The sequence below is a fragment of the Phragmites australis genome, chromosome 6, assembly GCF_958298935.1.
Source record: "Phragmites australis chromosome 6, lpPhrAust1.1, whole genome shotgun sequence".
Lineage (NCBI taxonomy): Eukaryota > Viridiplantae > Streptophyta > Magnoliopsida > Poales > Poaceae > Phragmites > Phragmites australis.
The window spans coordinates 40,577,571-40,591,265 of record NC_084926.1 but is presented as its reverse complement, the minus strand read 5'-3'; the positions used below and the strand labels follow the sequence as shown (position 1 = coordinate 40,591,265).

General features: G+C 41.1%; 2 protein-coding genes and 1 pseudogene across 2 annotated transcripts; 2 read left to right on the top strand and 1 right to left on the bottom strand.

Annotated features, from left to right (window-relative positions):
* Positions 1 to 604: 604 nt before the first annotated feature.
* Positions 605 to 7,199, bottom strand: LOC133922479 (citrate synthase 4, mitochondrial-like). The gene is made up of 20 exons (XM_062367839.1): positions 7,096 to 7,199; positions 6,768 to 6,843; positions 6,603 to 6,664; positions 6,411 to 6,452; positions 5,883 to 5,948; positions 5,721 to 5,786; positions 5,194 to 5,307; positions 4,902 to 4,965; positions 4,146 to 4,228; positions 3,862 to 3,911; positions 3,697 to 3,774; positions 3,436 to 3,564; positions 3,299 to 3,341; positions 2,258 to 2,344; positions 1,940 to 2,041; positions 1,531 to 1,638; positions 1,404 to 1,454; positions 1,242 to 1,315; positions 1,105 to 1,156; positions 605 to 1,020 (listed from the first exon to the last, which is right to left on the bottom strand). The coding sequence occupies exons 2-20, from the start codon at positions 6,817 to 6,819 to the stop codon at positions 925 to 927; spliced, it is 1,419 nt and encodes a 472-aa protein (XP_062223823.1). The 5' UTR covers positions 6,820 to 6,843; positions 7,096 to 7,199; the 3' UTR covers positions 605 to 924.
* A 1,713-nt stretch (positions 7,200 to 8,912) lies between these two features.
* On the top strand, positions 8,913 to 11,542 carry LOC133922478 (zinc finger CCCH domain-containing protein 14-like; annotated as a pseudogene).
* Positions 11,543 to 12,143: 601 nt separating this feature from the next.
* LOC133923232 (zinc finger BED domain-containing protein RICESLEEPER 2-like) lies at positions 12,144 to 13,346 on the top strand. Its single transcript, XM_062368651.1, has 2 exons — positions 12,144 to 12,689; positions 12,840 to 13,346. The coding sequence occupies exons 1-2, from the start codon at positions 12,144 to 12,146 to the stop codon at positions 13,344 to 13,346; spliced, it is 1,053 nt and encodes a 350-aa protein (XP_062224635.1).
* Positions 13,347 to 13,695: the final 349 nt, after the last annotated feature.

Genomic DNA, 13,695 nt, shown 5'->3' with positions numbered 1-13,695 from the left:
AAGACATATATATCAAGAAAATGAGATCTCAAACAGGGACGAAGAAAATGAGACGTCGTTGCTTCAATGCAAGCCAAACCAACATCAATTTCTGCAATTGCATGCGCTTCTCCTATCGCTATTTTTTTTAAGGTGATAATTAAAGAGAGAAATGCATGACCCGGAACCAGCCCTCTTCACTACCTTATTTAAAGTTTGAGGAATTTAAAGAGGAGAACGAAATATCAATAGAGGAATGAAAACTGTAGGGTATGAAGTTAAGGTAGAATTGGTAGAGTAAGTCTAATTGAAACTCTCTTATTACCTCCAACTGGCTCGGAGATTGCATTTGCCAGTAACTTCCTTTGAATCCTTCGTTTAGACCCTCTCTATTGGTATTAGCATTGGCTCGAGAGAAAGGACCTCATTTGATCGCTTAGAACTTGATGGAGTGAAATTCAATCGTTCAAGATATGCTTAAGCTAGCTCAGGAAGAGTACTAATTGTATATGCCTTAAAAGAGGGGATTCAAGAGTCCGGGACTACCTTGAGAAATCAGGCATACATAAGTAACCAGCAAACCACCATGTCACAAGTTAAACTTAAAACACTGGCACGCCACGCATCAGTGTCAAAATATCCTTTTTCTCTGAAAGAATTGTCAGGTTATGCTGCCATAAACGATAACTGGAAGTTAACTAGTGCAAACATGGTATGCATCGACATATAAAGCTTAATCAACGTGCCCTAAACTCTCCTTCCCAGTGGTGCCGCAGATTAACTATCTGGTGTCCCAAGTGACGGCGGATACAAAATTCTACCGTCTGAGAGCATCTTGCCCTTGTTATTAGCCCGCGAAAAAGAAAAAATACTTCTGTAGTTCATGTTTAATTATTAACAGCAAAGATGACCCAATGTGTAAAAAAGCAGCATTCGTGAAAAGTTTCAAGCAGCCTTGTTCTTGCAGTAGTTTTCCAGCCACTCCATGGTGACACTCTTCGGTCTTTCAAGTGGCAGGCCAAGGGCACGGTCCCAAATGAGCTGTGTCATAGATAATTCATCAGAGATAGCAGATAGAAGAAACAAAAGGATGAAGCATCTGAAAGTGGAAGGGAGAATACAAACCTGAGAACCTATCCCTATGCTCCTTGAAACACCGAACAAGACAGTGTAATACCTACAGTCAGACAAGGTGTGCCGGCCATAAGCACTACTCATTCAGGTTTAAAGTGGTATTTAAATCCCAAGACGTGTAAACATACCGTGCTTCAGATAATCCAAAGTGGTTCAGCAAAACTCCACTGTGAGCATCAACATTCGGCCATGGGTTTTTGACCTGAGAGTACATGGCAAATGATGGTGTTCATAACCAGTAAGCTGAAACCTAAGGAGCAGAAATCATGATCAATCCGGTAGCACATTACCTTGCCCAGCTCAGTGAGGATCGGGGGCACAACTTCATACAACTTGGATACCTGGAAGGGAATATCCCATAGAGGTTATTGAATTCTGAAGAACGACCATTCAATTACATGAACGTTCTAAACTAACCAATTGGAAAAGTGGATCCTCAGGTAAATGCTTCAAGGCAAACTCCCTTTGACATGTATACCGTGGATCCGTCTTACGTAGAACTCCATGACCATAGCCAGGAACAACCTAAGAACAAATGAAATCAACCATTAGTAATTTGATTTTTATAATTTCATGGCTTAACTCAAATAAGCAACAGTGGATGTGGACCATCAGAGATATAGCACTTGCATAACCAGTCCAAGATAAAGGATCCAGTAAAGAGGAACCATCTTAGACCTACCGCATAGCATTCAAATGTCATTACATTTAGTCTTAGCATACAGAACTTCCAGTGAGGTAGGGGGGGGGGGGGGGCTTACGTTTGAGCATGATCATAAACACTAGAATTTCCTCAATGAATTGATATAATGCTGAGATAACCTACCTTTCCACTCTTTAGTGTCTTCCAAACATATTCTTTGAGCTGATCTGTTGTGATATCACTCCCAGTTTCCTCAATTACAGTTTTGATCCATAGCAACACTTCCTGCAATATATGGTCAGTTTGTACACATTATGATATCAAGTATATCAATATAAAAATGAAAGAAATACATGTATCTTCTTTATGGAAACAGGTGCATTGTATATCAAGCAAGTGATCTATTTATTCCAGAAAGTTTTTTTTGGCAATAACAATTAAAAGAAAGCACAATGCAAGATAATATTGCAGAGCAGATTCAGTGTGTCAAACTGAGCATACCTGATTAGCCAGGCCATGCAGCGGCCCAGCTAAGCCGTTCAGAGCCGCTGCGAAAGAAAGATAAGGATCTGACAGGGCACTTCCAACCTGCAATTGGATGAGCATCACGAGCACAGCCATGGGCATGGAGTAAATAGGAAATGTTTAAAAGGACAGTGGCTAGTGGAGCGTAAGCAATCACAGAACTTGAAATGGTCAGTGTAGAACAGCAACAATTCTCTCCACATAAACATATCCCGAAATTTCTCTACTCCAAGCTAGGCCACTAAATTGCTCCTCTACAAATTAAGAGTCTACTATAAAATATTGCAACTTCAACAGTGATCTCTAATAGATTCACCAACTTCCCTCTTCCAAGATGATAATTTTGTGATCCTTCATCAAGAATGCCGCACTGATACACATGGAGCTCTCTTGATTTACAACAGCACACCCAGCAGAAAAAAATACATAGATGGTCTAACAACAGAACACGAATACTGTTGGAACCGCAATTGTATACTAACTATTATGGAATTCAATGGAGAAGGAGCAAGGACTACACTAGGAGTCCTTCCAAATCGGTTTAATTAACAAAGGATCCAGCTAAAACTAGTCCTCTTGTCCTGTTCCTGGTTCCCAGTGGCGACGCTAGGTTCATGGACCATGGTGCACATGCACTAGGGTCCCAAGAAAATTGCAATGCTATTTTATGGTGTTTGCTTGAAAATTGAACTGTTGATATATACATGATGAAGTGTTTCACCAGGGTCTTCTTTGCTCTAGCTTCGCCACTGCTGGTTCCTAGTTCCTATTACAGTGCTATGTTTATCCTGCACTCATTAAAGAGGTATTATATTCCCTGATTAATAGTCTGGTTTAATCGCATGTGCTAATGTACCATTAGATGCTTACTAATCGCATCGCACCAAACCAAAAGCAAAAGTGCATGCCAGGATGCTACCAAACAAGGTATCACACAGCAGCCAGCAGTCATCATTTTAGCACGTTAATAAACACTAATAAAAAGATCAATATCACAAGTAAAGAAACAAATATTACCAGATGACCAGTATGAGCACTGACATTCCCGCCTTCATGATCACTACAAGAAGCCAGGTCGCAGTATGAGTGGGGAAATCAACACAATTACTTCAGAAACACAACAGAAATAAAAACAAGGGGGGATGGAAAATTACGTGTGAATTGTTACATAAAGCCGCATCAACTCCAGCATTTTGGGATCGTCAAAACCAAGCATGTGTGAAAAATTGGCCGCAAAATCCAGATCATTATCGGCTGCTATGATTTTTCCCTCCTTGAAGATCCTTCAGAGACCAAGGGAAATGTAATGATTGATGAACAAATAATCCTAATTGTTTTTGACATTTAACTTCGCAAAACTTTCATTTACTGATTTCATGTTTCAGTAAGTGCATCGAATATGGAACAAAAGCTACCTCCGGTAAACATAAGAAGCCACTGGTGGAAGCCGAGCAATCATATTTAAGCAGTCTTCATAAGTAGGCTCCCAGAACCTATGCAAATAACAATTATCAACACCATGACAATCAACCATAAAACAAATACAGCAAACTAGATGGCAGTATAAATCCCACACGTACTTTGATTTTGGCATTCCTTTGTCATAAGCTTTTTGAAATTCACTCTCAACCTGAAATGGAGTTAAATAGAAAAACCTCAGGTTGACTCGCTTTTCAGGTTTTAAATAAATTCCAAACACCAGCAAGAACACGGTGGATTTAATAAATTAACTTCAAATAAAATTTAATTTCTGTTATTTGTTCTGAAAATGCAATTGCAAATAAATGACAAGGAAATGTGTTTTTATTTCATAAGTCTGATATGCTACTAAATAAAACAAAAGGCCAGAAGTGGAAGGGTTTACCTGAAGTGCCATTACTCCAGTGGTAAACTGTGTCATTGGATGAGCAGTTACAGGGAGAGCATCTATAGCCTTATAAACATGACCTGCATCCACATCAAATATCAGCTGTTGGAAAGCAAATTGGCAAGAGGGAGCATATTAAAAAATTCATTTTTTAGCAAAATATACCCGCACCCACAAATTTTCCAGAGCTCTAATACTCAAGAAATCTTACTATTACCACATTCGAGTAATACAATCAAAACAAATATACATAGTAGCAATAAAGAACAATGATAAAACTTGGCTAGTAAATTTCTCCAGTTATTTTTCAACTGCTTGAAGAATTGCTTAAGTTAACAACAGACCAGTTTCTGAGGCATTGCCTTTAGAAATACCAACTGAAAAGCATACTACTTCCATAGTGCAGAAGCTTGAGGCTTTCTTTTTTTTCTTTGGGGGGGGGGGGGGGCTAAAGAAGTACCTAGGAAAATCTAGTGTCAAACAAATTCGGTTCTTTACTATGTACTTGCTGAATAAAACTTCATACTAACAGGACCATTTAGATATCGATTGATCTGTGACGGCCTTTGAATTTGGAACAGTGGGAAATTAGCATCAATTCATTTAAATAGTTTGAGCAAACAATAACAGAAGCAGCCAGCAATGAAAGTAAGCAGTGTTTTAAAAGCGCAATGCGTTAGTCGGGCAGTGGTGTGGCGCCTAACGCTTAGGCGGGCTACATGGCCGATTTCTGAAACAGTGAAAGTAAGGGACCTGGTACATTCGAACGGCTAAGCAATTCCTTTGATAAAGCGTAAACTTGTTCTTTGGTTGGAACCTGAAATAAGAAAAAAAAAAATCACTCAGAGCTAAAGGCTGAAAGTCAGCAACTATAGGTTGAGAATAGGGCAAAAAACGAAACAAATTACAGGAATAACAAAGATTACAAAAAACTTTGTTCCCTTCTAGATCAACAACAAAAAAAATATATTTCTTCTATTTTTGGAGCAGCATTTTTTGCATACTTCTAAACTAAACTTGAGCAGTGCTTTATAAGCAGACGTACCTTTCCCGTCAAAAGAAGCCAAAGGAGACCCTCAGGCAGAGGTTCACCATCCTTAACTGCCGTTGGCAGAACTTTCTGGCACTCTGGAATTGAGAGGCCCCTAAAACGAATACCCTAGATACAAAAGAAGTGGTTAATTAGTAATGGCACTCTTTGCTTCACTTTAACATTTAAATATGTTAACATAGAAACAATGTACTACATTCCGAAACAAAGGTACAGAGTGATGTGAGATCAGATTTGACAAATCGAACTTATTCCCAATACAATCATCAAAATCTGATATGAAACCCTCATACTGAAAGATAATATCATGTAAGAATTATACTCCTCATCTTGAGCAACTTCCTGTGCTATAGAAAATTCTGAGCAAATTTAATCCACCAGCATCTTATATAGATCATTGTGCTAAAATAGTATTCTGGAACTTGACTCGTGTTTTGAACTTTTGATACAAAATAGACAGCTGATACTGATAGTATTACTATGCTAAAATAGTATCATGAAGTGGAAGGAGACAAGAATACCTCTTCCGGGTCAAGTAGCGAAGTTTCCCAAAGCATTCCAGTCATCCCTCTCATTCCACCAAGGACCTGGAGAACATCATTCCGGATTTTGGCCCAATAGGTTAAGACACAACCTAGAAAAGAAATATAGAGTTATCTATGGACAATTGATACAATGCATACCATGTCCACAGTTATGTTTCCAAGCTGGACCTTTCCATGCTCCGACTTAAGCTTCTTTAAGCGGTCCTGTAACAAAGCAATAGAGTAAGTTGGGCTTTGCTTTTTGCCCTGACATGTGAGAATAGCAAGGCTAGATAGCTTACAGATGCAATTTAGATAATGAATGTGAACATGTGTTCATAAAGACAAGTGGTTACAGAAATCAGCAGCCAAGTAGGTTCTCCGATACTTATTCTAAAACAGTGTGAAAAGTAATTGCTCCTGACACAGCAGGGGGTAGAATTTGATGTATAATTAAATACTATATGCTACTCTCAGAGAATTGCCTTGATGTTCTATCACAAGTTTAAGAGCAAAAGTTGTTCAGCACTATCTCAAGCAGGAATTAAGCAAGATCTAACATAGTATTAGATTAAACAATGAAAAACGGTTAACACTACTGGCTGAAGAATAAGATATAAGGAATCAGATACCCCAAATGCTTTTCGACTTTACAAGATGTATTAGATGGGCTAGTGTGTAGCAAACCTGTTGTTCAGGAATCAGTTCCTGCAACTGGGACCTAAGATCCTGCATTTTCAGAAACACAATCAGCATCATTTCCAGAGCACTTAAAAACTTCTCGCAACAAAAAATCTAGCCGCAAAAGCATCTTCCAACTGCACACATTTCGTATACAAAACGATATCGCAAGGTACAACTGGAAGACAACTGTCTTACGAGATCGGAAGCGCTCTGCATCTGCAGCCATCTCACACCACCCAGGGTGGTGGCTTCCTGGCAACAAACAAAACACAGACAAACAAAAATCTCAGCACCCAAAAACGCTGAACCAACACGCACACGCACACACAAACGCGCCACAACCGCTAAACAGACAACTCACCACGCGGGATCGCAGCCTCGAGACCGTGGCGAGGCCCCGGAAGAACGCCATGGTCGACGCGCGCGGCTACCGCTCCTGCGCAAGAACAAAAACCAAACAGACGATCTCATGAGGCTGCCGCAGATGAAGTACAACGAAACCACCCCACACCACCCCCCAAATTGGAAAATTAAACCGATAATTACTACTCCGCCACGCAGCAAAAACAAGCAAATCCGCAACGAACCAAGCGGATTGGGAGAGGGGGGGGGGGGTTGGATTCTAGGCTAGCTCCCGCGGAGAAGAGATTCCGGGGACGAAACGAGCAATCCGGCTAGGCTTGCTTACCAAGGAACGAAGAGATCAACCCGGGTCTGGACGGGGGCGTGTTCTGCGGCGAGGAAGGTGGGCAGCCTCGAGAAGGTGGGGGAGGAAGGGGGGATCCGCTGACTATAGAGCACATGTGCCCATTCTTTTAGAAAGATTTTCTGTTTTGAAAAAATCATTGATACAAACAAATAAATAAGTATAAATGTGTAAATAATGAATGATATTCTGTACTATCTTTATATGTAGGTTATCATTGATCATATCATTTTATAAGAGAGGAGTTATTTCGTGGTATTTTGTTATCGCACGAGGGTTTTTACAAATCAATATCTTTACTGGTGGAGAGTACAGTGAGATCAACTATAGCCTTCGGATAAGGATCGGACGGACGCTATTTATTATTTGCACATTTACACCTATTTACTTGTTTTAATCTTATTGTTTGCACATTTATACCTATTTGCTTGTTTTAACCAAATATTTCTCCTTCTGTGTTTTGGTTTTAGTGGACTACAATTTCTTTTTTTAGTTGCAGCGGGATGAACTTCAATTTTTGTAATGGTGTTTTTAAAGTTCAAATGATTGAATATCAAATTTTCTATTATTACAACTCATGGAGTTGTTTTACACACGGGGGCGGGTAAGGGTCTCGTGTTTCAAAGGAAGCCTATTTTTGTTTTGTCGTTTTTGTAAGGGTTCTCCTAGGATTTGGGCCTCTAGATACGATGCAGGAAAATTTTTAGGACAGCAAACTGGATTTATCTATGAAGTGTATTCCAAAACGCTTGAAGAGAAAAAGGAGCACAAGTATGACTTTGATCTTTTAGATGCGATAGGTTGGCACCTTCACTTGAATTATGATACCATTTATGGACATGGGGCTTCTAGATGAATGGACGAGGAGCTTCAAGGAGTAGAATGACACCTAGTTAGAAATGTAGTGCGAAATAATAAGTGGTAGACAACTGCAAGACAAATTCAAAACATAATGTGACTCCTCCATTTTGCCTCTCCGAAGAAGAAAAGGACATGAGAGTGTTTAGCTCTCTCATGGGGTAGACAGTTGTGACATATGACTCTAGTTGTTTACAAAAAGCTGGTCGAATAATCTATTAGTCAATGATTCAAATTTGGTACCTAAACTACACCTTTGCCACCGAAGAAAGCGAGGCAGCATCACAATTTCATAGAAAGAGAAGAGAAAAGCAGTGACATTCCAAGCTGCCAAAATGCACCGTTTACAAATCAACCATTTGACTAGGATATTATTTTGGCATGCGATCATCTATTTTTAATGAGAAATTGGTATATCGCCATCTATTCATCCACTAACAACAAAGGTGCAGAGTGAAAAAAGGGCATGATTTTGCACGGGCTTGTAGGAAATGCAGAAGGGTGATTAGCAAAACTTCAAAACGGAACCACATCCTTCCCGCTGGATAAGGCTAGTTAGGGCGTATTTGAATTCCTTACCGTCGCTTATCTTACCTCTGGCTGGACAAAATATCAGATGTTTGATTGTCTTGCTTACTATCTCAATGCCTACTTTTACAAAATTTACTTTTTTTAGTTTAAACTGTTCTCCGATATTGACAAATCTAACTTTGCCAAACGAGAGAGGGTAAGCTAGACCGACAACCCAACCAAACACGCCCTGCTACCTCCACATGCAGTTACGATTCTAGAAGAGCAGGAGGTGGACGCAACGCAATCATCTAGCTGCCCTCTTCGCACGAATCTCGAGGTAGAACGAGGTGGGCCTGCACGTCGTTTGGGCTTGGAAATGAGAGTGTTCGTCTAGCCCAACTCGGCCTCGCTATCCGCCGACCACTCATCCCTCTCTCGCGAGCCTCGTTGTTCTGGAACTACTCCCCGCGAGCACGAGGCCACGACCCCGCGCTCCTCGCCGCCGCGGCTCGCGAACCCTAACATTGGTCGCGGGGGGTGGCGCGCGCGAGAGCGGCCATGGAAGGCGGCCGCAAGAGGGGCAAGCCCGACGGCGCTAACGGTGCCTCCGCAGGCGGGAAGCGCGCGCGAGGTGAGTCGGGTAGAGCCCGCGCTCGCTCTGCACATAATTCGTCTTCCTATCCACGGGGGAATTCGCGGGGTGCTTCTCTATTTGCCCGTTTGAATCCTAGGGGCTCTGCGTTCTGGGGGTAGTTGGGTGCTGTACCGCTGTTGGGCTAGGGTTTAGGGCGCTGATATGGTGGGATCTGGGGTTCTTGATTACTAAAAATGAGAGATGCTTTTTTCGTGATAATTATAAGCTCGTAGCTCGTGAAGTTTCGCCAATTCGGCGCGTAGCTTTTCGTGGGCTGGCGATTTTGCATACTGCCGCGTATTGTTAGCTTGTTGCGTTACGTGAGTTGAGGTTCCGTTTTAATCTTTTATCAATTCCTCGAGGACTCCATTAAAAAAAAAAATCCTTGAGGACACAGCTTCTGTTTCGGTTATGTGGTTTATGAATTCTATTTATTGATGACTTGCAGTGCTAACCGTTCAATAATTTGCCAACAGTTCGGTTTGTTCTTTAAATAATGCACTACGCTGATGTAGACAAGCGCGCAGTAATGCTCTTTTATGTGTACCAAGATTAGTAAAGCAACAACATATTAACTTGGCACGCATAATTAATTTGATGTAACAGAATTGGAGTCATTTCAAACCGGTGTAGGAAGCAAATCGAAGCCATGCACCAAATTTTTCATGTTGTAATCCAACTTAAAATGAACTCCACCTGGTAACATGTATTCTGCATAGGTTTTTATTTCAATTAAAATTTACTTGCTTTTATTGAAAGAAATTTCTTATTGCTAACAAAACAGTTAAGAAAGACTGTGCTACAAGTTCTCCTAACCCAGCTTAGTAAAATTGGAATGCACATGGTTGTGCAAATCACTAATTGGAATGCACATGGTTGTGCAAATCACTATGAACCTTTGAAAGACGCAACAACAGTATAAGGACATGAAATTCCTTTTCAGATGAACAATCAGTTGCTGCCATGATGCAGCCTCGTTTGCTCATACTGAGAAAAGAAGTTTGAGCACATGACTGGGAACTGCAATTGAACTCCCATCTTGAAATTCTGCCACATATATCCTTTGTAGCTTACATTAATTATCCTAGCATTTGGTATATGCAGGGACAATTTTACTACCTTATGGTTTCAAATTATGCTTATTACCTACATCAGTAGTTGTGCCAACACATATTCTCTATCTGTATTTATGGTTCTTTTAAGTGTTTAACCATGCTGCAGTAACAGTTTATGCTTGTGATCTATAACATATGGTAGCAACAAGACGTTCTTAAGCTCAGTATTTAAAACGTAGATAACTCTCAATGTTTTTTTTCATAACGTGGCAGATATAAACTTTACTATTCAGTTAAGTCATTTTAGAAATTTTCTTCAGATTACTCTGATGTTAGTCCATTCTGCATCCTATGTTAAGCAATGTACATTTAATAATATCATCTAGTTTTGTTTCCTTCAGCTTCTATCATCCGTTGTCATATAATTCTGATGCTGCTTCTGTTACTTACCTGAATGATATTCTCATCATGCAGTACTTCTGGTTGTCCGTTTGGCGAGGGCTGCCATTTCCTCCATTACTTCCCTGGCGGCTACCAGGCAGTTGCAAAGATGACCAACCTGGGTGGACCATCAGTTGCACCTCCTCCGGGAAGAATGCTGGCGAGACCTGCTGTTCCTGATGGGCCACCTACACCGACTGTGAAGACTCGCTTGTGTAACAAGTATAAAACTGCAGAGGGATGCAAATGGGGGGACAAATGCCACTTTGCACATGGTGAGAGGGAGCTCGGCAAGCCTATGTTGGACAGCTCAATGCCACACCCAATGGGACCAAGACCCACTGGTCACTTTGCACCTCCAATGCCCAGCCCAGGCATGGCAACTCCAGCAAACTTTGGTGCTTCTGCCACAGCCAAGATCAGTGTTGATGCATCACTTGCTGGTGCCATCATCGGGAGGGGTGGAGTTAACACAAAGCAGATATCCCGATTCACTGGGGCCAAGCTGGCCATCCGGGATCATGAAAATTAGACGCCACCTTGAAAAACATCGAGCTCGAGAGAACCTTTGATCAGATCTAGAATGCAAGCACTATGGTCAGGGAGCTGATTGTCAGCATCAGTGGCGGTGCCCCTCCACCAGTCGAGAACCCATCTGGAGGATCTCACCGTGGTGGAGGCACAGGAAGCAACTTCAAGACCAAGCTGTGCGAGAACTTCACGAAAGGATCATGCACTTTTGGCGACAGATGCCACTTTGCCCATGGTGAAAATGAGCTGCGCAAGCCTGCTGCTACATGAGATCCACAGTCTATAGCGATTAGTCCATGTAGCGCTGAACTCGATGACTGATGAAGTGATGATGGATTTCCTGACTTGTGTATGCCTACGTTATTGACTTTTCTGCCAGAATTATTCTTGTGTGTTATGTTGTGCTCTGTTTTGTTAGGCCGTAGGCTGGTGCGATTTTCCTTTTTAACCTGCGAAGTAGGGCTGGGCAAAAAAACCGAGACCGAAAACCGAACCCAGAATACCTGAGATTGAGACCGAAATACTCGATGATCAAAATTTTGGGTAGTATTTCGGATATAAGATCAGATGATTGAAATTTTTTATGCTGCTTCGATCAGGTTCCTTGGTACCCGAAAGACCGAAATACCAGTTGCACTTGTACAGTTGCATTGGCGGCCGCACCTACACAGCCGCACGCTGCCACTCCCGCACTGGAACCCTAAGCGTCGCCTGCCCACTCCTGCATAGTGACGCGCTGCATCCCATCCACCCGACGACGCGCTCCCGTCCACACGACCCGTCAACGATGGCTTCCCTCGAATCTTGCAATGTATACCTTATTTTCATCACCTCCTCTTCTAGAGTTCTAGCAGTATAGCAAAATATTGTATTTACTCCTTATTTTTGTTGTCAATTTTATAAATAATTTAGAGAAGGCTAGACTGAGCCTTTTCTTTTCTTTTCATTGAGTTTTGCACAATTGTAAAATTGATGTTCTAGCTCATTTTATTTTGTAGATGTCCTCTGAACCTGATGTTGGTATTGGAGTGGGAGATGGTGGGATTGAGGATGGTGCAGAAAAGAACAGTGAGAATGAGATGGTTCAAATTACTGAAGGAGAAGAGAAGGAGGGTGAAGGTGGCAATGAGAAAAATGCAAGGAAACTGATGGCTTCCCGATCAGAAATGTGGGAACATTTCATCAAGATAAAGGATGACAATGGTGTAGTGAATAAGGGAAAGTGCAAGTATTGCCAACACCAAATAGCTGCTGATACAACCATCAATGGTACATCCTCAATATGCATGCACTTTAATACTTGCAAGTGTAACCCCCATAAGTTCAACAAGTATCCGAAGCATGGTACTTTGCAAGCAACTTATGGACAAGGTATTAGCATATGGAAGTTTGATCCTGAGGCGCTTAGGCAGGCTTTTGCTGAAATGGTCATAGAAGATGAACTATCTTTTGTATTTGGTGAGAAGGCAGGATTTAAAAAGTTTATGTCTATAGCTTGCCCACATTTCAATTCACCATCTCGAAGGACATGCACCAGGGACATTGTAAGCTCTTAGTTTCAAGAAAAAGCAAAGATGAAGCAATTTTTCCAAGAGAATTGTGAAAGATTTTGCCTAACCATTGATTGTTGGACTTCTCAACACCAAGATAGTTACATGACAGTGATGACACATTTTATTGACAATGATTGATAGTTTCACAAGGTCATTAGCTTCTTCCAGGTAAAGGGCTATAAGGGAGATGACATTGGGAAGAACTTGCATAGATGCTTGGTGGAATGGGGGTTAGATAAGGTTATGACACTCACAATTAATAATGCTTACCTGAAGAAGCAATTGAATAATGCAAAGACTATCATACTTGGAGGCAAGTTTCTTCATATGAGATGTGCTGCACACATTGTCAATCTGATTGTTCAAGATGGCCTTAAAGAAGTGGATGCTTCGGTGAAGTGTGTCCGTGGTGCTATTAGATACATCAAGAATGGAGCATCTCGGTTGATCAAATTCAAGGAGTTTGCTGAGGAAGAGAAGGTGGACAACAAGGTATTCTTGAACCTAAACATATGCACTAGGTGGAACTCAACATATCTTATGTTGAAAGCTGCCATCACTTATGAGAAGGTGTTTGCAAGGTATTTGGATGAAGATCCGTACTATGCAATTGATTTGGATGAAGATCTGTACTATGCAATTGTTTAAGTTTATTAAAAAAAATTTCCTTGCAATGGTTCCATTTCAAAGTTGATTGAAGAATATGGTGACAAGAGGAAAGGTAAGCGCAAGGTTGATGGTTCCACTTCCACATCACAATCAGAGTCACAAGCAAGCGACTCGAGCAAGCTTACATCCTCGATTTCTTGAACTTGAAGTGTGATATGTGATTGTCATTTTGTTATTGTGTTCTTGTGATACGTGACTTTGTGAGACTAAAATGTGATGCACTTATGGTGTCATTCTGTTCTTTAATCTTGTCTAGTGTATTTGTGTGTTGAAATATGCTGTTGAAATAATGTGTTTTAAGTGCTGAAATGCTGCTGAAATCATGTGT

Coding starts and splice junctions, on each gene's coding strand:
- LOC133923232 (XM_062368651.1), top strand. CDS start 12,144: ATGTCCTCTGAACCTGATGTTGGTATTGGAGTGGGAGATGGTGGGATT. Junction 12,690..12,839: donor GGACATGCACCAGGGACATT/GTAAGCTCTTAG, acceptor AATGATTGATAG/TTTCACAAGGTCATTAGCTT.
- LOC133922479 (XM_062367839.1), bottom strand. CDS start 6,819: ATGGCGTTCTTCCGGGGCCTCGCCACGGTCTCGAGGCTGCGATCCCGC. Junction 4,966..5,193: donor GGCTTCTTTTGACGGGAAAG/GTACGTCTGCTT, acceptor TTCTTATTTCAG/GTTCCAACCAAAGAACAAGT. Junction 3,912..4,145: donor CTGGAGTAATGGCACTTCAG/GTAAACCCTTCC, acceptor ACTCCATTTCAG/GTTGAGAGTGAATTTCAAAA.